The sequence below is a fragment of the Denticeps clupeoides genome, chromosome 4, assembly GCF_900700375.1.
Source record: "Denticeps clupeoides chromosome 4, fDenClu1.1, whole genome shotgun sequence".
NCBI lineage: Eukaryota > Metazoa > Chordata > Actinopteri > Clupeiformes > Denticipitidae > Denticeps > Denticeps clupeoides.
Genome location: NC_041710.1, coordinates 25479780 through 25505913, shown reverse-complemented (window position 1 = coordinate 25505913; position 26134 = coordinate 25479780). Strand labels below are relative to the sequence as shown.

Genomic DNA, 26134 nt, shown 5'->3' with positions numbered 1-26134 from the left:
CATACTACCATTTGTGGTCTTCTGGTTCATACTACCACCCTATTTTTAATCATATCGCAGGAGATAAGCAAAGAAAAACATTGTTATTATTATGTTATGGACATTAACCCTGCACTTACTTAGTTCGTCATTCCAACCAATTGGATGCTGTGTTTAGGTCACCTGACCGAGTGCGGAAGTGGACGCCGCTCCTGCTCTCTTCCGCACTTCTTGTTACGAAACTGTCCAGCGCACGTTTTGTAATCGCGGAGCCGCAGCCAATCACGGCGCGGCGCTGCTGTTCACGTGATGCCTCTTTTATATAACAAACCGGGGAGCTTTACGGTAGCTCACATGCACTTTGTACAGAGATGTCCGAGCGTTTCATGACTAAAAAACAGCTACCGACGGGAAGCTCGCTTCATGCCGCCTCCTTCCGAATTTCAGACATGACGGACACGCGGGGAGAAAGAGCGGGGTTCTTCATAGAGCCCCACGCCGACAGCGACCAAGGGGACTCCGTGGACCACCAGAGGCTCATTTTGCAAAGAGCGGACGCCCTGGCGTCGGAGAACCGCCTCAAGGAAGCCATCGACGTTTTCTCCATGGCCCTGAGGTGCGGCTCCGTGCGGCCGGAGCAGCTGGGCACGCTGGTGGACTGCATCCTGCGCAACTTCAACCAGCCCGCGGGAGCCGAGTCCCGTTCGGGGCAGCCGGGGAGCCTCGCCGGCCGGGACGGCGACGCGTTCGCCTGCCCGGCCTGTCGGCGGTTTTTGGCGGAGCCCGCGACCGCCGCCTGCGGACACTCGTACTGTAGACGATGTTCGCACCTGGGGCTGCCCTCCACATGCAAGGTGTGCGGCGAGGACTCGTGCCGGAGGCCCGGCGAGCTGCGGCCGAACGTCGTCCTGTGCGCGCTGCTGGAGAAGTGGTTCCCCGTGGACGTGAAGCTGTGCAAGGCCGTGGGCCAGACCGAGGGTCTGCTCCGAGGGAAGCGGTACGAGGAGGCCCTGGCTCTGGCCAACGTGCTGACGGACGCTAGTAAGTGCGAACGCGGAGTTGGCCCGATGTTTCCGTAGTTTAAAAACGTCCCCGGCGTCGGGTGACCCTCGTGCGACCCCGTTACGCAACCGGCGTAAGTGGGGCATGCGCAGTGGGCACGCGTTGTGTAAGGGAGGTCGTGACACAGCCGAACGTTCGTCGTGTCCGGGCTCTGGTCCGAGGAGCTCCAGCAGAACTGGCACGACAGCGGGGTACACGGACACACGACGTTCTGTTTCGGCATTTCGGGTTGCACAACTCCATCGGAGGCTGACATAACAGCACAGACGAACGTCGACCCACGTAAACACGAAGCAGCCAGTTCGACACGACTGTCTTTCAAACGATCGGCTTCATTCATGCGTTAATAAAACCAAATGGGCGGAGTTGGTTGCAAGATTGGATTGTTTTTTTGCCTCAAGTGTAAGAATGTTTGGCACAAGCATGGCATCACAATGAAAGTGGACTTCCATTTAGATTATGCAAGGTCGCAGCCTGGCTTTCTGGGTCATCCGTGGACGTCCTGAGGACGCCGGAACTCTTTGGCCCCCAGTTAGTTATGTAACCAACGCTTTTGTTTTTATGCATGCTTCGTACATATTCGGGAACGCGTTTTGCCTCTTCCAGAAAGGAGCAACGTTCCGAATGCTTCGCGACCGGTGACATAACCAGGCACTCCACGTTTGCACTGATGTAACCCTTCACCCTGCTTTCACACTGTCAACAACCACATAACAGGCTGCCAAGCGGCGGCACTTTCACGCAGACAAAACACTTATTTATGGCTCCATGTCAGCAAATTGGGCCGTGCAGACTTCAGTAAATACGGTACTGCGGGGGTGCGACTAAACATGATATGCGCTGTTGTGCAAGTCGATGCTGGAAGAGAGAAATGGAAATTCCAGTCGGCGAGACGTGAGTGAAATTGATGGAATGAGAGCCAATGTACCGGTGTTTCCTCGTTTCTCCCCTTTGCTACTTCACTTTTTCCCCTCCCTTTCTTTATAGCCCGGCAGCGAAGTGCAAGACCTGTTCGCCTAAAGTAGACCGATTATGAAACGGCTGATATTCTGATTTTTCAGACCCCAATGACGTTCAAGTTCGTGCATCTCGGGCGGAGGCCCTGGCCGGGTTGGGCCAGTACCAGCTGTCTCTGGATGACCTGGAGGTGTGCCTCACCTCAGCCCCCTCTCCAGAGGTAGGTCGTCACACTGAAGCCTTAACTATAGGCCTGGTGAGCTTATAAAGGAGAAGACGTTGGAAGAAAAAAGAAATCGCTGCAGTTTGAGGATCTGGGCCGGCCCTAAGTCGGGTTAAATGGGTTAGCAGGCCATTCACTGGAAATCCTCTAACCTGGAGTACGATTAGATGGCTATTCGTATCAGTGGCGGATTCTATAAATACAGCAGGTTCATTTTGTCTCGTTTCGCTTGAACAGGTTAGTTTGCTCATTTTGCAATCAAAACTTAGGGAGGTATCTGTGTGTGTGTGTGTGTGTGTGTGTGTGTGTGTGTGTGTGTGTGTTTTTCTGACTGTGATTGCTTTTGTATTTAAATAAGGTGTGAAAATATGAATTGGTATAAAGTTGCACTGTACTCCCCACCCACCCCATTTAGATCCCATGTTTTATTGTTCACCTGGGCAAAATGGCATTCGAGTTCTACGTCTTGTCAAATGATATTTGTTTTCAGATTTCCACTTCGGTTTTAGATAGATCCATTAAATTTCAACCAGAAGTGCACAAGCTTTAAATGCCGTGACTGACTCGGGAGCAGAAGGGTCTGTTTCGCAGAACATTGGTGTTCTGTGTGTGATTCGTTACGGCAGAACTACTTTTCAGCGATGATGTTGCTCTTGTAACACAGACTCTGTCACCTTCCTCAGGGCTATTTCCGTAAAGCCACGGTCCTGCAAGAAATGGGCCGGGCAGACGAATCCCTGCAGGTCTTCCTCCAGTGTCTGGCTCTAGATGAGGGTTTCAGCCAGGCTAAGTGTGCAGTAGAGCTGGTAAGATCCTCTTATCACCGCTGTTCTCACTGTGTGCCCACTTACCGTCTCTGCTCTTACTTATCTCTACTCTACCTCTCATTAGACGGTACAATGGCTACTGACCGCATTGCTGATCACTTACGGTGGGGCAAAAGAGTACTTGGCAGCCACCGTTTGTGCAAGTTGTACCACTTAAGAAGATACTGTTGACCAAATACTAATGTTCTGCACAATTATACAACTAAATTCTTTAAAAAAAAATCATACAGTGATTTCGATCATACTGGAGTTTTGTTACGTTCTGCCTCACAGTTGAAGGGTCCCTATGATGAAAATTACATACCTCTCTCATCTTTATAAGTGGGACAACTTGACTGCCAAATGCTTGCCCCACTGCAAAGGTGTGGATGCAGAATTTGGCAGCAATCCCAAACAATCCTCATACCTTCGTCCCTCTCCCACCCAGCAATATTCTGTTCTATTCAATCTTCTCAGCACGCCCAATCAATTTACAGTCATGTGATGAGCTGGATGGGAAAGGCTGCGTTAGACATATTGTTCAGCCACGTTGTTTCTGGCCTCTATTAGCATTATATAACAGAGGATTCATGATAGATACTGGTCTAAATCACATCTGGAAAAATACAAGTAAAAAAAAAAAAAAAAAAAAAGGAATAAAGTTCTCTTCTGCTGCATTATGACTTGCGTCTAAGTTTAGGGTCCCAGGTGAACACAGCGTTTTGGATTTTGTTTGTAATGCTTGAAAGGCTTGTACAGCTTGCCTTGGTCAAGTGATTCAATTTAGCTGTAGTTTGTTCAGCCTTGTGACATTCTCTGTGTAATTTCATAAACTCAATTTCATAAGCTCAAATGCAGACGCTGTTTTCGTTACGTAAGATGTACTCTCGGTGTTCTGTTTGCATATCCTCCCCCCTGTAAGTGCTGTTTTTTTATATATATATATATTCCTCCTGTCTTTGCCTCTTGCTGATTTTCTGGACATGTCTTCTGAATAGAATAAAGGTTTATGGTCCCTCTTCTCTGAGTGTGTTAAAGTTTAGTCTTCCAGGAGAGGCACAATTTATAGTCATCTGGCTGTGTCACATGTCTGCCGTTGGTGACCGAGAGTTTGAAACAAATCTATGGCATTAAATCTATGCCACTTTTTTTTGATGACTGATGAGTCGCTAGATGACTTTGCTGACTTTCTTTTATTGTTTCTGTTTCTTAAAAGTAGCACACGAAGAAGAAACCACTAGGCTTAAAATGATGCTGACATGTATTGATGTAAAATTTTAGTTTATTAGTTATTAATTTAATTTATGGCAATTTTAAGGATGTAATATTATTCTTGAATTTTACCTGTATGCTTTGTATTGTGATTTACCCCATTAGATCCTCCACGACCTGTTGTCACTGGACACTGGTAATGTAAAAGTTGGTCTGAAGGAGACGACCCAGCACACCTCTCCTCTCCTGCGAAGAAAGACATTAGTGGCAGAAACACAGGAGTGGTCCTACCCCGACCAGCAGCAGGCAGCTCAGTGCCACCCCCAGCATCTGGCACAGGCGTGGGCAGCCCCAAAGGACCCTGTCCCAGACCCTCTGGAGGTAGTTTGCGGGAGTGTGTGATGAACACGGAATATCTGCTTTCAGGCTTTTCCCGTGTTGCCGTAAAAATCGACTGCCTAGATAATATTTACTAACTCCAGGACATTAAGTCAACTTAGCCATGTGTCATTCAAGAAGCATCACTATTGCCAGTGTAAAAGTAATGCTTTTTAAGTTTTTGTAATTAGAAAAGATATCTAATTATGTGTAATATATTTCTTAGTTTATGTTGCAGAATTTTTTCCTGTCTTGTGCAAATGAAGCATAGTTTTATTTTATAACTTTATTATTATTCTGAAAATTACAAATGAGGGTGAGTTTGCATCAGTATTCAGCTTTTTTGTTAAATGTTATTAGTTTTCTACCATCAATAATTAACATGAATATATGGTTTTTGTAGTTTATTATATTTTGGAATTTCATATGGTTTTGTGGTTTCATAAAATTCCTGTTTCCTCTTTTCCTTCGGAAGCCCAGTTGTTCAGAGAGCCTGGAGCGGCCTGGGCTGAGCCGCGCCCATTCGTTGCGAACACACAGATTGGGCGGGTCAGTGGAGGAGGGGCTTAAGAGAGTTTACTCCGCCCCACAGTTGGGCAACCAGGGGACCCTGCTGAAACGTAAACTGTCCACCAGTGACACGGGGTCGTGCCTGGTCACCAGTGGAGGGAACAAACATAAAAAGCAAGGTGGTGAGTTACTTCAGGGATCGACCGCACAAACCAGCTAGCATAACTTAACTATCAATGAAAATCAATGAGGAGTAAATGTTGTATAATTTGCTCCACTGCATTCAGTCCAAATCCAATACATTTATCATTTTTTTATAATGCTGCTCTTAATTTGACAAACACATTCAGATGTGTAGATTTGCTGTGAATTATTTAAAAGGCCAAACTTGGAGTTAACATGGTTATTAAAACACAGACACAGTGCTTCATTAATACTTTAACCTTTATTTCAAATGGTTTTAGGCTTATGTTATTAAATGTGTTGACGGACAGTCTTAATAGGTGTATTCAAAGATGAATTTGATTGAAATTACTTGCTATTCAAAACTACATTATAAACTGATCTAACTGTTAATATGTTAAAAACACTGTTTTTTTTTTCTTTCTCTCTTCTTTTATCATCTTCCCTCTACAGTGACTGGTGGCACAACTCATAGAACGGTCCCAAAAGAGCTTGTAGATGCAAGTGATTTTGAATGTTCCCTTTGTATGAGGTAAGGACACACAATGTCACAGGAAGCATTTCTATGAGTCGTTTCCTACTGTCTTATATATTTTTTTTTTGTATTTATTCCAGATTGTTCTACAAGCCAGTTACCACACCATGTGGACATACCTTCTGTAAAAATTGCCTAGAGCGCTGTCTGGACCATACCCCTCAGTGCCCTCTCTGTAAGGAGAGCCTCAAAGAGGTAAGAGCTGGCTTCCTGGGCATGTGCCATGTCCAAATCCACCCACGAACAGTTGTCCTTGACCTCTTAGTTTGCCAAGACTTGCCAACAAATGTTTCAGTTCCTTATCATGGTTTGAATTTCACCATGGTTTATTCAATTGTGGACTCAAGTAAGTCCAGCTATTCTGCCACATCCTAATTGTCTGTACGGAAGGTTACTTAATGAAACAGTTTGCTACACATTGTTAATTAGGTTGGGGCAGATGCAGACAGAAAAGACCCAGTGCAACCTTTTCACTAAATTCACAAAATTTCAGTGAATCAAAGAAATTTTTTTTTTATTGACCTGACCCGACTTGACCCATTATTAGCCTAGCCTTTCTCTAAGGGATCATCAAAGCTGATTGAGACATGCTAAATGTGATTTGGGGCTAACTAAGAGGTACATGTTATTTTTACTTGCATTACAATAGTCTTTCTTTTTCTGTTTTGCATAGTATCTTGCCTCAAGGAAGTACCGAATCACAAGTATCCTGGATGACTTGATCAAGGTGTTTTTATCAGAGGAGCATTTAGAGAGACAGATAGTGCACACTGAGGAGACCAAAGAGCTTTCAGAGTGAGTAATGTAAACATTCTTCCTCTATTCCTCCCTCAAACAAGTATACGAAGAAATCACAGCATTATTGAGGGTGGAGGGGACTTGTCTGTCATTATTTATCATGTCCTTTTTGCATCTCTTATGCAGTTTTTTTTTTTTTGTTTTTTTGTTTTTTTGGAGTGACATCTCTTATTTTGGAATCTTTTTTTGCATCTCATATTCAGGCACCAGGAATTTAGCATTAAAAATTAGTCTCAGGTTGTTACATAGTGATACATAGATAGTTAAATTAATAGGATAATTAATTAAATAGTTGTACCTCACTTTAGTGAAGTAATTTAAAATGACAAAGCACAAACATAACAGTCTGTATATGGGCAATTCTTCTAACTGGGTCTTTGTGGGCAGTATTTAGTTTGTAACAGGATTTTACTGTAGGACTTATTCAAATTTGTGATTTATGTTTAATGGGGGCATCCATTCACAGGCACTGAAACTAATGTGGTAGCGATGAATCTCTCAAGTATGGTTTTGGCCTTTGGTAAAAAAAAAAACATAAAAATCAAGATGGTATTTTTGATGATTACTACCTTTTATGTGCCATGTAAGTCACCTGATGAAGTATTAAATGAATGATTTACCTTTTTCCTCTTTTTACCTTCCGCAGCCTAAGGAAGAACGTGCCGGTCTTTGTGTGCACCATGGCCTATCCCACTGTGCCTTGCCCACTACATGTGTTTGAGCCGCGCTACCGACTCATGATCCGACGCTGCATGGAAACCGGCACCTGCCAGTTTGGCATGTGCATCAGTGATGCCCAGAAAGGGTAGGTGCAACCTTTGTGCTTAGGGGGCCAGTGGTGGCCTAGCGGTTAATGTGGCAGCACCGTAATCAGAAGGCTGCCGGTTCAAATCGCGATCCGCCGAGGTGCCACTGAGCAAAGCACCGTCCCCACACTCTGCTCCCCAGGCGCCTGTCATGGCTGCCCACTGCTCAACAAGGGTGATGGTTAAAAGCAGAGGACACATTTTGTTGTGTGCTGTGATGTATCACAATGACAATTACTTCACTTTCAATTTCATGCCTCCCAAAGCACATCATTGCTGTGGTACTTGAGTGTTCAGTGGCCTGTGCAAGCTATCTCCAGACAAAGATCTTTACCTTGTAAACATTATTATTTACAGGGTTCCTCTGGTCATTAAAAACCATTAAAAAGTCATGGAATTTGAAAAGAGAATTTTCCAGAATTTGATAGGAATAGGAAATAAACATATAAAGTTATGGAAAAGTCATTGAAATCTGATTGACACATGAATGTATAACAAAGTACATAGAAAAACATTTCTCGCAGTCTTAAATGAAATAAGTCATGGAATTTCTATTTGCATATCTTTTTTTTGCATCAAGAATAATTTTTTTTTGTTCCATGTTTAATACCACATCTGATTTTGTGGTTATGTAAACAGCATGTAATCTGTGTAACGTTGCCATATTTGTGGACTGTGAATCAGGGCCTTTGGAAGTTGATCTCATATTCACTACACATCATGTGCAGGTTTGTGGATTATGGCTGCATGTTGCACATCCGGAGCGTACACTTCCTGCCGGATGGGCGTTCGGTGGTGGACACAGTTGGGGGGAAGCGATTTCGGGTGCTGTCCCGCGACATGAAAGATGGCTACTGTATTGCTGACATAGAATACCTGGAGGACATGAAGGTACAGAACTTGGACTTGCCACTCCAGCCAGTGAGCTGTAGATGATTGACATCCCATTCAAGCTTTGGGATGTCAGCACGGTTTTTCTGACTAGATTTTGTCCCAGGTGAATGATGCCGAAGAGCTGTCAAAGCTGCAGGAGTTGCATGACCAGGTGTATGAACAGGCCCGCAGCTGGTTCCAGAACCTCAAGAACCGCTTCCGGAACCAGATCCTCCAGCACTTTGGGCCCATGCCAGAGAGGGAAGCCGACATCCAGGTGAGACCTGGAAACAGACCACAATTTTAGGAAGTGGGTCTGTTTATCTTGGCTAATCCCTGCAGATACAGAGATTGGTTCCAAGTCAGGTGGTGGGAGGTGCTTAACTCAAGAAGTAGGTCGGAGTGTGTTGAGGGAAAGCTCTCATGCAGGAGTGCTGTTATGTCACAAGTGGGTAAAGAGAGCGAATCTTTTTTTTCATGACCACAAAACTAATTGTTATGTAATTTGGATAATGAATGTCGGTACCTGTGGCTGCTTTACTGTGGTGTGGGAGATTAGGAATTAATAAATCTGTGTTTCCTCAAATTCAGTCATGTATTTTTATTTATTTATTTTTCCTTCTTTATTACGGTCTCGTCCATGTGTTACTGTGTTCCAACCTTGTCTATTGATAGGTTGAATGAATGTTTTTTTTTTTTTGTACTCTGAGTGTTATTATAGGTATGTGACACATTTTTGCTATGAATGAAATTAGGATGATTGCATTGGCTCTATAGTCAGACAGCAATTAATGTACAATTCTATCTAACACATGCAACATTTTTCAATAGAATGCCAAATTTTGTCACTGTAGGCAACTCCTAATGGACCCGCATGCTGTTGGTGGCTGTTGGCAGTGTTGCCGGTGGACCCACGCTACCAGCTCTCCATCCTCTCCATGACTGTGCTGCGCGAGCGCCTGCTGAAGATCCAGCAAATCCTCACTTACCTGCAGAGCATCCCCAATGAGTAGAGCTTCCAACCACCGTCAGACGTGCCCACTGAAAACCAGCTCCAACCCTCCAAAGCACCAGCAGCAGCCTGATCAGACACTTCCACTACAGTGGCTCACCCACGACTGTCCAGACCTGGTCCGGAACCTTGCTCTTCCACGAGGCCGATCAGTATGGCTGCCTGGTAGAGATGTACCTGGACTGACCGTCGTGTTTCGGTTGTGGTGTAGACCACCTGTGTGTGTGAATGTGAAAGGGAATGTGAGTGATGCTATTAGGATGGGTTTATTTTCGAACTATATCCCAAATGCTGAAATCAATTGTGCCAGCAGATGTGCAGATGTTAGATTTTTGCGTTGGAGTGGGGTGGAACTTTTTTTTTCGAGAGAGAGATTGAACAGGTTTACAACACTGAATCTAAAAGTGTAAATCTTAAATCTTCCAAGTGTCACTCGTGTTGAATGCGCACAAAATAGCTGCTACTTCCACAGCAGCCATGAAGACTTCCTCATTGCCTGGGGTGTTTGTTTTGCAACTGTGTGACTGACCTTAAAAATGAAAAAAAAAAAGTAAAAATGAAAGTAATTCACCACTCCCCTTATCATGGACTATTTTATAAGGGGGGGGTGAAAACTGCATTTGTGGCTTCCGCTAAACAAGGCACAGACTTCCTCTGCTCAGTGACACTTTAGATAGTAAATATAGTATTAATTGAAATATTGGTTTGTGGGAGGGAGGTATGATTGGCTGTTTCTTTAAAATCAAAGGTTCCAAAATTTTTCTTTCCCCCTAGAAATATCAGAAAAGAAAGATTTTTACTGTACTTTTGTATGTTAGAAAAAGGGGGAACTTGCAATATGAGCAAAATGAGTTAACATGTTAATGTCTGCAATTTGTAGGTGTGGCTTAAAGGTGGGTGAATGTAAATGGCAAACGCGCCCACATTTAACTTGTGTCTCCGGCGTTTTGCAGACTACCTTTTTTGCCTTACACGACGTTTGCATTTTCGCTCGAGGGTTGCACGATGCTCTGACTCTTTTCTGCATTCCTGTTGCCAGAGTTGCTTGTTCTGTTTAATTGTACTCCTATCACCTCTCAGCCAAATCAGTATGTGTTTTTTTTTTTTTTTTTTAAATGTAAGGTAACTTCCCTTGTTCTGTGTAAATCATTGGTATAACTGTTTTGTTTGTTTTGTTTTTTTGGTCAAGATTTTTTCTTTAAAAAATCTTGATTTTGCTTAAATATTTAAGTTATCAATTTTTGAAAATAAATGTTATTTTTTTTCCAGTGTATTCCATGCCTCATGTTTGACCGTTTTCCTGAGGACATTTTGTTTTGGTGGAATTTAGCGCTCCAGTCAATATTAGCTGATGGATTGGTTTCTTTTTAAAGTGAGCTGAGACTGGCTGTGTCACGACCCAGAAGCTTAAGCTCTTTTCCATTTGGCTAAGTAGATCTTGTGCTTTTGGTTTGTTTCCTTAATCAAATGGCTCATTTCACATCAATATTAGCGACTGACCAATCAACACACATTAAGAAACCTGTGCTGAAGTAAAATGGTAATTTGCAAATTTTCTTCTAGATCCTCTCTGACATAGGAGGAGGAACAAAGTCATTTTGCTATGAACTCTCTGACTGACTGGACCAGTGTGAGGGTCTACCCACACATCTGCAAAAGCCATCTGGTGATGTTTGTTGACACTCATTGAGGACAATTTAATCAAGAAGAGCGTTTCATTGTTTGCAGCACTTGCATCAAGTGTAGGGTCAACAGTGGGCTAGATAGCTCACCCACTACGTGTTACTGCGTATTCCAAGGCAGAGTCATGGCCACTGGAGTCCGTCCCAGGACATTGTGTGCAGGGCGGGTCAGTTAAATATCCTAATAAGCTGGGCACCGTGAGTCATTGGGCTCTAAACACATACAGACTATATACAGATAGTAGACTTTCTTCCTAAAAGTGGCTAAACTCTGTACATGCACACATTTAATAATGCTACCTTAACGCAGAGCTGAAGCAATTCTAGTTTTTTCCATCTGCCTTCCCACATAACAAATGTAATAAATGAATCTATTCTCAGCCTCCGAATTCTGTTAAGCTGCAGTATCACAGTCAGTTGTCCATTATTACCCTTGTCGCTTGGAATGTTCATGGGAGGCTACCACGGAGACAAGCACGACTCCCCAAAACATCTTACCTTATCTCCAGGAGTTGAACAAATGAACACTGTGATGCGTCTGGAGAAAATGAAATGCTGCAAGCCATCACAGTTGTGGAGCTAGATGGAATGCAGGATTTCTTTATTGCTTCAGGTCACAGACAGTTTCCAATTATTACTGGAATCGCTGTACCCAGCATCCATGACAAGGGGAGAATTTTGAGGTTTTACAGACTGCTTTAAATTTTAGCCTGTTTTTTGTTGAGCTACATTGTTCTGTTTGTCTCTGCTTGTTTCTAATAATCAGTGTCGACACAAAGTCAATATTCCATACGTGTGTCAAATATTTCATGGTTCTTCTGATCAACCACTAGTCCTAGTGACTGATGATTGACTAGTCCTAGTGCAAGGAAGATGTTCACTTAGCAGCAGCGGTATGAGCCTAATAAATCTGTAAATATTTATTTATTTAGTATATAAAAAACTCTTATTTGTAGCATTTACAGTTTCTTTTTTTAGATATAAAGCTGTGAACCTCTGTCTTTTATCTGTTTTATGACATTTATGCCTTCATATTACGAATTCTTGCCATGCTGAATTCCAAAGGGCTTACAAACAGATTTGTATTGCATGGGACTAGGAGCAGTGTTGACTTTTCTGATGCTGTATGTGACAGTTTACTCCTATAGGTGGCAGCAGCTAACTGCACTGCCTCACTGGTTGTGGTTTCATAACTCACTTATTTGTCCTTCAAATGTTAGATAGGTTATAATAACAAGACTTTCTTTACTGTTGGTTCACCATGAACTCAGGAGTGATTATATGTATTGTGTTATATTTATTTTATGCTTTACATTTTTATTTTATGCTTTACATTTATGATCGATATATATATAGAAAGAGAGAGAGATAAACAAATATAGAAATATACAGTGGAATTCACACAAAGAGCAAACAAACTGTACAGTGTAGACATTTGGAAAAAATTGCCCAAGATCGAGAACATCTTCAGGATTCATTTGAAGGTTCCATCCTACCGCGCCGCCAGCATCATAACAAATTCTGTGTGGGGGGGAGGAAAAACAGGGAAATTCAGAAATGCAGAAATTGATTTTGCAGCCTGTTATCCTCTGTAGAGCATGTTTTTTTTTATTTTTTATTGTATGCTACGTATGGAAACAAGCCCTGGCCCCAGAACAGAGTAATTGGCTCTTCATTGTGCGGTTGGTGCTCAGTGGAAATCGAGATTCCTCAGTGGAATGTATGGATGAACGGTGGTGAACAGACTCAGCACCGTTCCCCCTCCCTGTGCTGCTTATGTCTACCACCTGCTAACAGTCAGAGGCTGAGGGGGGGCACAAGTGTGACTAGAGTGGGCCTGAGACAAGGGATGACATCAGACACACCTGGTCCTGTTCACACACTGAGACATGCATGTGTGTGTGTGTGTGTGTGTGTGTGAGAGAGAGAGAGAGAGATACAGACAGTCAATGCCTGAGAAAAAGGAAGCGAGACAGAAGAAAAAGGCTACATGTGATATAAGAAGTGCGTCAGACGCAGGCTGAAATGGGGAGGCGTTCGTAAGCACGTCTTAAATAAATGCATGAGAGTGCGCGAGCTAGAGAAAGGAAAAGAGGAAAGGTGTAAAATCTAAAGCCTTCCCTCAGACCAACGCACATGTTGGCCTTGCATAATTAAGTCCAGTGGCTTCCCTCACCGTCAAAGTCGACGTTGCCGTCTCCGTTGAGGTCAATGTCGCTCAGGATCTCCTCTAGTTCTCCCTTCTTCAGCTTCTCCCCCAGGAGGTTCTTCATAGACTCCTTCAGCTCCTCGAAGGTGATCCGTCCATCCCCATCACAGTCAAACTGAGCATAAGAGGGTGAGACAGAAAGAGATGGAGGGAGAATGGCCCGTTTATAATGCTTTACAGCACACTATTTAGGATGCACACTCTGTAGGGCACTATTTTTGAACTGCCACTAAGTGCAGCACTATGTACTTGACACCAGGCTTGTTTGCTAGTGTTAATGGCATCCTCAGTATTTACATACATAGATAAAACAAGAAAGAACTGCTTGGTAGGTATTTCTATCTTGATGCAGAGAAACCAAGTAACCGTTTTGTTGTGTTGGGTAAATAGAAAGAAAACATGATCTTGAAATATGTTTTTATAAGTTTAAAATTGGAGGAACTTGTTGATTGACAGCCCTCATGAATGTTTTCTCCTCATTCTGGATGATTGAAACCTGCTCCTGTCAATGCGTCACATGCGCAAACATAATTTCTCAGTGTTGCGAATAGTGCCCATCTAAAAACCTCCCGTATTACACCATAAGCTCCCCCAGTGTAGGGGCGCACGTTGAAAGTACCTGTACGTAATACTGGGGACTCTTGAAGTCACATTTCACCGGAGGCTCAGCAGCTCTATCAGATTTGTAATAATTACATGAGGTATATGAAAAGCAGCTTATGTAAATCAGTACGGTATCTCCTCTTCTATCTATTTTTAATATTTTGTCCCCTCATTCTGCCTAATGCTCGTCATCCCGCACTCATCACATCCAATTTCCTGTTATCTCCACTGTGTCTTCTCTACTGTTTTCTCCCAGCCGCTTCAACTCAAGATTGGTTTTGTAAAACAGCACTTTTATTAACTGTGGATGTGGATGCAAGAGCTCTATTGAAACAAAGCAGCTACTCAAATACTCTCTCCACTATCTATGGCTTCCTATTCAGTTTCATACTTATTTAAGGTAAAAATTCAATTAACAATTGGTATTTAAATCTTAAATACTCATACCTCAACGGGTATATAATATTCATTCAAATTGCTGAGACACTACTAAGTGCAAAATGAGTACAAATTTAATATCATGATTATTATTGCATCTGGAATGTAAAAAAGGCTTCAAAAATAGCCTGAGGATGCTGCAGTGAGAGCCAGAGTCACGCCTGATGTGTGTCTTCCTATGCTGCATGTGCCACTGGTCAGCATGACTGTTCTCAAGCCTCAGGCCACTGGGAAATGCCCCAGTGCTTTAGGCAGTGCTGCCTGCATGTGGCTCTACATTTATGAGATAAATTTAAAGTGTCAGTCTCTTCTGAAGCTGGCTGTGCCAACAACAAGCACAAGATCACGTCTTGCGGGGTTACTGGGTGTCACTTTGGAACAGTCAAAAAATAAATAAATAAATAAATAAAAACTTAATCTTAAAGCATTTGTAAGCTGGCATTACACTCTAGGTGGGTTTCAGACTGAGCTCTGTGTCATCAGGACTAACCTGCTTGAAAGCACAGCGCAGCTCCCTCAGGCCCACCATGTGTGCAGTTTCAGCCAACATCCGTGGTCCCATCAGCTCACAGAAGTCATCAAAGTCAACATGACCTCCCCCTACAAGCCAGACAAACATCACCACACATTATACACACTGGAACAACTGGAATGGCCTTAGCTAGTATTTTATAATATACTGTTTTGGTGTTTTATTTAAATTTAATAAGCTTTGATTTTGCATTTATTATATCCTAATTTATACAGTTGTTTTCCAAGCAGATTGAAGGCATTAACAGAACAAAATGACAAAGGAACACAGACACAGATGCACGCACAATTGAGGGTATTTTTTATCATTGGACTGAATTTTTTTACAAGCAATGTACTGGGCTGAATATACATGGAGAGCCGACCACTAGTGTTGCCACACTGGTAGAAATATTTAGCTGTCTGCAGTTTTTATTAGCGCCAATGAAATGCACATTCAAGTAGCTATATTAATAAAAACATATGAAAAGGGGGTTAGATTTACATTAAGATAAACAATGTAATTTTTTATGTGTACCCAATCATCTACTCGTGACTAAGAGTGTAACAAAAACAAATCTATTAATCTTTAAAATGAAAGATTTTTTTATTTGGCCTACACTAAAATGCACAAGATCAATATTTCTGCCTTTCTGTTTGAATCATGTTTAAAAATAAGACCCGATTGCATTTCATTGCATACTTGGGTTTTCATTTTTACAGCCCAGTCGTGTCCCATCAGTTCAATGCTCTCTGCCTCCCAAGGTGATTCTGTGCTATGCCATGAATGATGCATGATCTTATTCAGACGCACAAACACACAAGCATGTACACAAACTCGCTTACATTTCATTTTAATCTGCTGGATGATCTCGATGAGCTCCATCTCAGTGGGCATGTAGCCCATCGTCCTCATGCAGTCGGCCACGTCCTTGTAATGCAGGTAGCCATCGCTGTCGTAATCAAACTCCTTGAAGGCCAGCAAGAGTTCTGCAGTGAAACCACATTTTTCTTTTTTAAGCATGATATTTCTAGAACTCAGGGACACCCTCCCCCAAGCTTAGTCTTGTTTATTCTTCCAAGCAGTGTATTCTCAGTTTATCAGTGTTCCTTAGTCTTTCATTATCTACTGTAGTCAATTTTTAGAAGTCAGAATTTAGGGTGGTCCCCAAAGACTAGATCGAAAACCACCAAAGAAATAATTTCATGCTGCCTTATGATAAAGGCGGTTCACTTATAGCCATTTGTAAAGTACAGGGTTCTGAATGCTAGAAAGGAAGCCAACAGGTTGTTTTTTCAGAGAAAGTTTGGGCTGTTTGTGGCAGTAATTGCCTGAGAACCACATAGCAGCTATTCTGAAGAAAGGTCATCATATGCACAGTGTTCACAGCAGGAAAGACAAATTACAAAGCACACGACAATGAATGATTAACCAACCTGTCCAATAATATTGATGTAAAATCTGACAAATTGTGTCATGTGACATTATTCAAAGCTCAGAATAAGTATGATTAATTAAACTGGTCAGAATCAATGAAGAGCATTGCTGTAATATGTTCTTGGATAACACACACTTTTAAATAATACAAAGCATGCCATGAGATTGATATATAAATAAGCACCACTGAAAGTCAAAAGGCATGTGCGAAGACAGAAAAGTGCCTCCATGAAATTCACAGGGATATAGCTGAGAGAAGGTGAGTGAAGATGAGTCATGGCAGCTCTGTGTGCTGATCCTTCCAAATTCTGAAGTCATCACGTTCCCTTCTGAAATGTTTGGTTCCGGAGAGTGTGGATGGTGCCACTTAAAAATACACTTTGCTGGGAAGCTCTGACAGTTTTTGAGTATTTGTTGTAGTGACACATGTGTTTCTGGGCCTGTAGACAAACATGCACACTTTTCAGGAGTCCATTTCCTCTCTGTTTTTCTTGGCCGATGGATTCTGATTGGCTGGATAGACCTTGTGGCAATTGTCCAGTAGTTGACAGATTTTAAACTACCTTTGGGCCACCGAAAGACATTCACCTTTGTGTTCTTAAGTCATTCAAGCACTGCATTGACTTGGTGTTGAGAATTGTTGTCTTGCTGATAGGTTAACCTTGTCCCATTCTTCCATTTTCTTGGGGAAATTGAAAGAGACTGTCTAGTGTTTTCATTTGTTATTTTTTCTTAATCTCCAACAGTGCATTCTGGGTAAAGTCACCTCCATAGTTCTCTCTTCTCTGTGAGAACTAGCACATGCTAGTGCAAGAAATCATCTTATCACACCTGGGAGCCTTGTGGCTCCCTTAGGTCTGAAGCAACACTGCTGATAGTACTGACCCTTTTGTAATGATGACCATGTGGAACACCTATCTGGCAAAGTTATGGCAACGTTGCCATGAGGTTGCTACAGATGCCCTGATGAAAGAAGCTGGAATAGCAACTGAATAGCACAGAACTGTATCGAATTTGGCTGTGCCAGCACTTATAGAATTCAAAGACCTGGCCAGGTCTGGCAAAATAGATAGGCTCTTAATCCAGTTGCTGTGCACACACACACACTGAGCAGACAGACAGGGCCTGAACCATTGTGAGGTGTCAGCATAAAAATTCTATAGTTGCCCTATAGACAAATTCTGAGCTAAGTGACTTTAGGTGGGAGTGTTAATATGGAGATGGAGTAACAATGGCTCAATCCTTGTACTGCATTTGGCCAATTATGTCTAAGGGGCAAATTTGTAAAAGAAGCTAGATAAGATATAATTGGTGCACCCTAAAGCTATCCTGGTTTGTCTTGGCTGCCTTTTGGGAAACCCTTTTAGAACAAAGAATGCTTATGTGGCTGTATTGTGCTGGTGTGAAAAGTCTCAGAGCATCTGTGCAAAAACTAGAGGGAACATCAAGACGAACCACAAATTCAGACCAGATTCATTTCCAAAACAGTCTATTGAATGCTCAGATAACTTGGAGGAGGGTCCCTCTGTCTATCTTTAAGATATGCTGTGTTTAGCTATACTAAATGTTGTCATTGTTTTAAATATGTATTAGTTGACGCAGAATGACCCAAATGTGACATAGCTTGCATTCCAATATATATACCGGGTCAAAAAGACTCTTTGAGTGTCAAAGTTTGCCAACCCATGGTCTATACCTACTGATCTGAAAAGGAAAAATCCCATTAATATTACAGTACATGAGAGATCTGTGAGTTGTGCCAGGGTTTTCAGTACATTTGGCAACATCTACCTACAGGTGCAGCATTTACCATAGCTCAGTTCTTACCATCTAATTCTTCTGGCAGTAGTTCTCTATCCTAAGAGAGAAAAAAAGAGAAAGAGAGATATGCTATGAATTGAACTGCAGAACGGGGTATTCAGTACAGTCAACATTGCCTTGGGGAGCCACTTCAGACTTAAGCTCCTTTCTCTGTGCTTTGTAATAGCATGGACCGTGTCTCAGCTCTGTAGAAATGATGACTGACTCAGGAAGTGAGAGTGACACAGAGAAGAAGATTTGTTAATTGGATTATGCTACAGCGTGCCTTCATCTCTAATTGGTGAATCGATATGTGTGTACATAAATACTATTACAAGACTATTATTATGCCTTCACATTGATGCCTGACGTACACTCGATGCTGACGCACATCCAGAAATAAACCTGCACACATAAAACACACAGACAATATACCTTAATGTGCTCAATCATGGTCATGGCCACACTGAAAACAGTAAACCCTGGCTAAAACTGTCGTAATCTGTAACACCTAATATTGCCGGAATGTTAACAAACTAAACAAACCTGCTGTCAGTAGCATTATACTAAAAAGAAAACTCATTAAAACAGTTTTAAAGAGCAAACTAGTGTTTTTTAACTACTGAAATGAGAGAAAACACATAAAAAAAAGCTACGGTTAACTTTTTTCAGTGCGTGCTGAAGACCCCCCCAGAACCCTTGACCCTCCCCTGCCAGCACACACACACACACTCGTAATAGTATCCCCACACAATCACACACACACGTTAAGAGTTGATGTGCTCGTTGATGTGTTTGCTCAGGGTGACTTTGTCAGAAAGGCCATTAACCACAGGCAGAGGCCAGGAAAAGCCCTCAGCCGCCTCTCTACTAAGAGCCAGCACTAAACAGAGACGTATGCAAACAACAGAACAGCAGCAGTCCGAATCTTCATGCAAAAATAAATTATAATACATTGTATAGACACAACAGTGAGCTACGAACAACTGCAGCCATGTTTATGAGTGTCACTCATGTGAAAACAACTTGCCAAGCATGAATATATAGTCCAAGCTCAACCATTAATGTTCAGGCTAATTATGTTTGGGCAATGTTTGCCTCTGTCAGGCAGATATAGAATCATTAATGCTTATTTGTTGATCCACGATCGTCCGCACCCACACAAACAGCCTCTAACAGCCTCTAACAGTATAGCCTTCATATCTCCATGCTTATTTGGAAGCTAATTAGCTGTGGCAGGGAGCCATAATAACAAGTTATTCATACATCCATAATCCCAGGATTAAACATGTTGAAGAACAAATAGTCTGCTCTCCTGTCCGTCTCCTCCCCTTGCCGCTTTCAGCACTTTCTCCCTCTCTTTTTCTATCAATTATGATGATAATGATGATTATCCATACTGTCGTTCATACTGGCTTGGACTTAGCAAGAGAATGTAGGTCATAGTGATATTAAGGTGCAACACATAATGATGCAGAAGTAATAAAACAGGACAGAGCTACACGCTGTACACCTTATTCAACCCGACCTGACTTATGGCTCTCATGGTGACGTGAATTGGATCAGAGTGTTTGTCTGAGGCCAACTTGACCACAAGGGCTGTGGACGGTTTAAGCAGCTCCAACCGGTGACTCACCTGACTGTGTGCATTTAGGGTGCTGACATCCGAGGTAAACAGATTATCCCCCGTGCAGACCACCTGACCACTGCACACCGGGTACGCGGGGTACACTTGGAGGTTAATCGTTTCAACCACTTGACATGATTGCCATGCAGTAAAAAAACAGTAATTTATGTCAATTTTGTGTCATTATGTAATTTAGTCTATTGCTCATCACTTATTGGTGAGCTGTCAGCGCATGTTCCTGTTTTAGTCACTTTTTTGTGGTTCTTTAAAAGATGCATAGCATGCACTCAGCATTGGTGTCTAATGTCTGCATAAAAGGTATGTAATTATTATTACCTACAATTTAGCCAATGATTGGAAAAAAATATTTTCCCTTTTGTAGCAGACAAATTTATTTGCTCATGAGTTCTGATTCGCTGGCACCACATTGGCTCACATTGACATGTGGTTTGTGTGTTGTGAAAGTTTTCCGTTTTTCGAAATGTCTTGTTTGCTTGCAATTGGTTAATATTCATGAGGTTCTTTTTTCTGTTGTATAAGTGACATGCCTGTTCAGCCTATTCCTATTGACAAAAACAAGAAGGTTCTCAAGGTTTTCTATTCTTGTACCATTGAGGCAAATTTGTCAGCCGTTTTCTTCCTTTTATTACTATCAGGACAACAGGGATAGGACCAACTCACCTGATTACACGAGTGACTTGCCAACAGAGTACTGCTCTACACGAGAATTACGCTCACAAGACTCCGGGCTCTTACTGGTATGGAGAATTACCAAATTCTCAGCAGGTGGACAGGTTGTCTGCTACAGAGCTCCCCTGCTTTGGAACAGCCTTCCTGCTAATGTTCAGAACTCAGATACAGTGTCAATATTTAAATGCTAAAGACACATTATTTTAGCCAAGTTCAAACATCTCACGAGGCTGTCCTAGATAGTCCACCATTAATGCACTCGACATGTACACACAGGTATCTACCATAACCACTCGATCCCAACCACCTGTGTTTCATCTGTTTTTCACTGAGTTGCTCTAGATCTTGGTTCCTGGCAATGAGCTCCCGCCAAGACGACCCAGGGATGAACTGTACCAAAGGGACACCAAAGCCACCAACACTGTAATACTACAGCTTCAGAGATCTTCAAATGGACCAGTAGCAATAAAATGGACATTATACTGCACTGACACCAATTGCAGGCTCACTCTACACAGGAAGGGTTTACTCCTTCCCAACGTTTCTCCACTTTTTCTTCTCTCTCCTTGTGTGCAGAAAAAGTCATGGGTGGCGGGCCAGTCAAAGTCCATTGAGACACAATTTATCTAATTTTGGGCTATAAATAAATATTGTTATATAGAAATAAATGTTGTTCTAATGTATGTAAATAAAGGCAGAAATTGCAGCAGAAACGGTATTATTCAACACATTTTCTTGTGCCCATATTATGCATGTTTTTGTGATGATTTGCATTACATTATTGCTGACCGTGAACAGCATTTGAAAATAGAAGCCAACAGAATAATACATTGGCTTGTGACATCACACTAGATGTAATATTTGGTTTGGGGAGGCCCAAAGATAAACTGAGAGATGCAGGGTGTGGAACTGGTGGTGTGTATTTGACCAAGAGTGGCATGGACTGACCTGGCCAAACAAGGCATTGAGGTAGGGTATGTAGGCAGCGGAGATGTTGGTCTGGCTGTGGGACCTGCTCCTGTTGTGCCCCTGTGAGCCTTCTTCTCTGCCTTTGTGGCGGAGAGACGAGCGCAAAGGTGTCCCATCATGGTTGCGTGAAGATGTGCTGAGGGGTCAAGGGATCATCAGTGAAGGTTCTTCATCATCCTCATCCTCTAATCCGGACTCAATTATTTTCCTCTTGTGAAACCTCAAACAGCCAGAAACGCTGACAGACAGAGGCGGCAGTGACTTACCTCCCTGCAGAGGATGCTCTGCTTTCCTGTCCTCCCTTCGCCGCAACCTTTTTCTCTCCTTTCTGAGACATGCTGATGGAGAGATGAGAGCATGAGCAGAGAGGGCAGGCAGAAGTATTGAAACGAATTTCAAATGTACAAGGGAGCAAGTGAGAAAGCCCGATTTGAGGCACATTAACAGAGACAAGTTGAGCGCCGTGAGATGTTGAGATGAGGGAGAGCTGAGAGGATTTGACACCGATATTAACCACGCGGAACGGGTGGCCGCCTTAGCCGCTTGCGTTCACAACGCCACAGCGTTACATAGAGCACAGCTAATAAATGCACACGGCCGCGGAAACAAACCAAGGGGCGCCCTGGCCCATTCCAGGTCGCTGGTGGACGGGAATGAGAAGAGACAAGCAGACGAGGCAGCCGATAAATTACAATCAACAATTTAACATGGCGAGCCCTTCCACTCCTTCTGCTGATCAAATAAACGGCTGCGCACAAACAAGAGAAGCAAGCGGCATATTCTCATCTTTTCTTTTTTCATTCTCATCTGACTGAACTGAGGATGAGTTTTCCTTCACCTTCCTTACACGTTGCCCACCTTTAATTTTCAATCAGATTTCACCCCATTAAACTGTTCAGTCAGCTGGTGCTCGCGTTCAGGTAAATTCCGTGGCAGCTTCTCTTTTCAACCGAGTACAGCAGTGAACCGCATGATTGCGTTACTTACTGCATTTACCCAAAACGATTAAGGCTTTTCCTCTCCAGAAGGAAGTCTGTGTGCTGCTGTGGGATTGGGTATTTTTTTAAGGCATATATTACGCACTTCTGTCATATATTTAAATAAATGTAAAGTTTTTGTTTTAGTTACATCCTTAATAGCACAATTCAGCATCACAATTTACTTGTTTTGTATTAGCGATTATCTTTTACTGTCACAGGGGGAATTCGATGACGTACTTGCAGACATACTTTCGGCGTGGGGATAAGCCGTCGTACCGGTAGAGGACGCTGGGCGAGCGGGGCAGGAGGACCGGGGGCGCCTGGCCGGCGAGGAATGAGGAAGTAATGGACGCGCTGCAATGCAGCGGGGAGTCAGTTCGGGATCTTTGGGAAGGACCGGGGCAGAGGAGAACCGGAAGATGGCGGGTTTCAGGATGGTCCGGGATCTTGGACTGGACGGGAGTAGGTCTTGGGCGGCAGGACGGTAGGGGAGCAGGGAATCCCGTCTTAACCGATGGGTCAGGTAGGTTCAAGGTCAGGGGCAGGTAGAGGTTGTAGCCAGGAAGTTCTGGTCGGGGTTCCTTTCGTGGTGTCCAGGGGGTCAGGCAATTCTCGAAGTCGTGGGCAGGCGAAGGTCGAATTTCAGGAAATCACTATTATCGTAGGTCGTGGGTGAGAGAGCTAGCGTCTCTGGCGAGTAAACTCATACAAAGAGCGGGCGTGTCTCCTTGGGGTTACCTCAATTTTATACTTGCCACCGCCCGCTTCCATTTCCTCTTCCGGGTCGTCGTCTCCCAGGCTGGTGAGGTGCCCTCTAGCGGGCTGGAGGCGCGTTGGCCATGACATTTATATATGTAGTTACTACATTGATAAACTTTACATGCAGTCCATATATAGTCCAATTCTTGAAGGTTTTGGTTTGTGTTTTCACTCCAAGGTCTACAAATTATCTTTATTTTTACATAGTACAAGCTTTCAGAACAGCTTGTTTAAATGTGTTTCAAACAAAGTGTCAGCACATATATCTTTTTAGCCTAAAGGTTTATTTTTTGCATTTTTTTTAATATTCGCAAGTGTGAGAATGTAATAACGTACTGGCATTGTCTTCAGTAACAAGAATGCACAGCCGCAGCCACGACTAGATGCTGATGCATGTGTTTTCTGTCAAAAATGATTAAAAGTCTTTAGTGGCATAGTGATCTTCGATTGATATTTCAGTGACATTTTGCTCATTAACGTTATCACTGCTTTATCATCATGAGATAAATAGACCTTTAATTCTCGACATCAATATTTTCATTGACAAAGTGAACACATAAGAGATGAGGCATGCTGTTTGGTGGCTGATGAATGCAATGCTCACTTGAAATTGTTGCCAAGTTAATTTCTCAGCCTGTCCAAGTTGGTCAGACGCTCGTGAGTAAGAGATGAAAAGTTCACCGTCGATTGCAAACGTGGAGCATCCCTCTGAAGACAGACGCACGCAGCATGGGGCAGTCCATCAGGGACAAACACACAAACAAAAAGGCTGTCTTATATTCATAAGTCATTAAACTCCGCCTCTCCCCTCTCTCCACGGCCACATAAAAAATGTTGGGCTCCTAAATTGAGCTAATTAGATGTATGAAATGGGAGGCAGAGAGGGAACATTCTAGAACAAGTTAGCACGATCAAAATAGGAGAAAGATTTCGAGTTTCATCAAATGTCGTGTCAAGAAAGAAGACACCGAGCAGGAGACATGCCGAAACTCCCAAAGCAGCACAAAGAACAGTGATTCGACATCGAGGCATGTTTTCTCATTAGCGACACGCTAATTAGCCCGTGTTAAGCATCTGAGACACGCTCCAATGTAGAAAGAGGGGTCACCAGGGATCCTGCCCTCCGCCAAACCTTTTTTTTTTTCCTCATCATTTTTTTTTTTTTCTACAAATGCTGCAACAGATTTTTTTTAAAAAGCATATCAATCAGAGTCTTACACATGAAAACAACCTGGAGGACGATGGGCCGGGCCGGGCCAGCTCAGGCTGGCTCTATCGATTTCACGCCACCGATTTTGTGTCACACCGATGCAACAGGACTGTCCCCTTCATTAGTGCTATGCCCGTGTGCCCGACATTCCCTTGCCTAGATGTAGCCCTGCTATTGGCGCTGGTGTCGTCCAAACACATTTCATAACTCCTGCCAAATCAATTTTCCTTGTAGCTGCCAGCTTCCTATTCTGCCTTAATCTTATTTTGCATCTGTTTTGGTCAATAATTATGGATTGGTTAGTTCCTCTTGTCACAGAAGTTCTTTGCACAGCCTCCCCTGATTGATACTGCTATGACGTTATCTTGGCAATAATGGGTTTCATGCACCCCCTCAAAAAATGAGTGAGGTTCGGGTGTCGTTGTCCCGTAGATCCCGTTGGTTTCTTACCTCGAGTCCGAAGAGAACGACAGAGAGAACCACTCTGGCTGAGCTTGTGACTCTCCCACCCCGTGAAGATGTGTGGATTCGATATGCACAAGGAGCACTGACCCCGGCCTTCGCCTGCAGAATAAGTACCTGAGCAGGAGCGATTATCTGACTAAATATGTCCGGATTATCTGATGAGGGGAGCGTGTGACTGTCTCAAGGAGAGACAGGCAGACAGCGAGAGCATTAAGCCAACTGGCGTGTCAACAGGCATGCATATTTATACTTTTTTGATAAATGCCATGGGCTATTTGGAAGGTTTTGAGGCTTCCTGAGTTCAGAGCTGAAGCTCTTTGTCCAAAAAGAGAATACTGGTGAACAGAAGGGCCTACAAGTCTCTGTGGGCAGCTTCCTGGCACCTGGCATTGAGTACATCTCAATTGTCCTTCATGTGAAGGAGAGAGGAACTACAGGGCCTTTGTCCCCGTGATGTAACACTTGGTTACACCCCATTTGTACTGTATCACACAAAATATGCATTTTGAAGTCCCAGGGAAAAAAGAAACACAAACACATTGAAAGCAACACTGTCCCAAAGCGCCATTCAGATTTCAAGACAGCTCCCAGCAGGCACTGGGAATTTTAAATGGGGTCATTTGAGCTGGAGTCAGCTAATTGTACTTTTTTATGCTGAGGTGCAAAAAATTTTCTGCAAGAACAAGAAAAGTAGATGAAATAATAAAACAAAACAAAAAAGAACTGAAATATCGGCAAATGTGGATTGACCCACATAAGAAACAGCTGTGGTGAGGCACTATTTATTCTAAAAAAAATAGGCCAGGTCTCCACTTTTTGTTAAGTACATAACTCCACATGTGTTCATTCATAGTTTTGATGCCTTCAGTGAGAATCTACCAACGTAAATAGTCATGAAAATAAAGAAAACACATTGAATGAGAAGGTGTGTCCAAACATTTGGCCTGTACTGTATATAACAAATAATGCAGTCGCATTTTGTTTACTACCTTCGATTCCCTGCACCTGTAGCCCTCTGTAATACAAAGGTCCTACACCAGTGTTCCAGGTTCCAGCATTGAAAACCCAACCAGTGAGAGAGGGGAGATGCTGTTAGCGCTCAGCCACTTGTTCAATCAATTTTGGTACATGGGTACAACTATTCATCAAGGGAATGAGAGAAATGCAATGAAGTTGTGGAAGAGGGGTGAGAAGGCGGGTGCAAAAAAGGGGGAGAGGACGAGCAGGAGTACAGAGACTCAGAGAATTGGTGGAGAATCTGGGTTTTGTGTACTGTGTATTCTTGAAATAGTCATTGTCTTGGTCCTTGGTCTTGGTGTTATAATATTGGTGGTGCGTAATGTTTTGTGAATGTTCTGTTTTGTGTAGAGAATCCCTGAATGAATGCTGACTTCCCTGTTCCGGTTTCCACCTTCTCCAT

At 42.9% G+C, this 26134-nt stretch overlaps 3 protein-coding genes across 5 annotated transcripts in view; 2 read left to right on the top strand and 1 right to left on the bottom strand.

Annotated features, from left to right (window-relative positions):
- The first annotated feature begins 306 nt into the window (after positions 1 to 306).
- lonrf1 (LON peptidase N-terminal domain and ring finger 1) lies at positions 307 to 9884 on the top strand. Its single transcript, XM_028977739.1, has 12 exons — positions 307 to 1020; positions 2103 to 2218; positions 2905 to 3027; positions 4405 to 4620; positions 5093 to 5309; positions 5764 to 5842; positions 5926 to 6040; positions 6519 to 6640; positions 7290 to 7448; positions 8178 to 8340; positions 8447 to 8599; positions 9177 to 9884. The coding sequence occupies exons 1-12, from the start codon at positions 351 to 353 to the stop codon at positions 9333 to 9335; spliced, it is 2292 nt and encodes a 763-aa protein (XP_028833572.1). The 5' UTR covers positions 307 to 350; the 3' UTR covers positions 9336 to 9884.
- Positions 9885 to 12293: 2409 nt separating this feature from the next.
- On the bottom strand, positions 12294 to 24841 carry cabp4 (calcium binding protein 4). 2 transcript variants are annotated; one of them, XM_028978153.1, is made up of 9 exons: positions 24700 to 24836; positions 23644 to 23747; positions 21567 to 21638; positions 21280 to 21436; positions 18042 to 18072; positions 15623 to 15766; positions 14757 to 14866; positions 13193 to 13340; positions 12294 to 12537 (listed from the first exon to the last, which is right to left on the bottom strand). In XM_028978153.1, exons 3-9 carry the CDS (start codon positions 21635 to 21637, stop codon positions 12509 to 12511), a joined length of 690 nt encoding a protein of 229 aa, XP_028833986.1. In that variant the 5' UTR covers position 21638; positions 23644 to 23747; positions 24700 to 24836; the 3' UTR covers positions 12294 to 12508. The 2 variants fall into 2 exon arrangements, with proteins under 2 accessions (XP_028833986.1, XP_028833985.1); XM_028978152.1 differs by lacking the exon at positions 23644 to 23747 and having other exon boundaries at positions 24700 to 24841.
- The window catches only part of doc2g (double C2-like domains, gamma), a 38790-nt gene continuing 35397 nt past the window's right edge, over positions 22742 to 26134 (top strand). The window contains exon 1 of one of the 2 annotated variants that reach the window (XM_028978150.1): positions 22742 to 22764. The gene's annotated coding sequence lies outside the window, so the exon portion shown is untranslated. The other variant, XM_028978151.1, reaches the window with a different exon arrangement.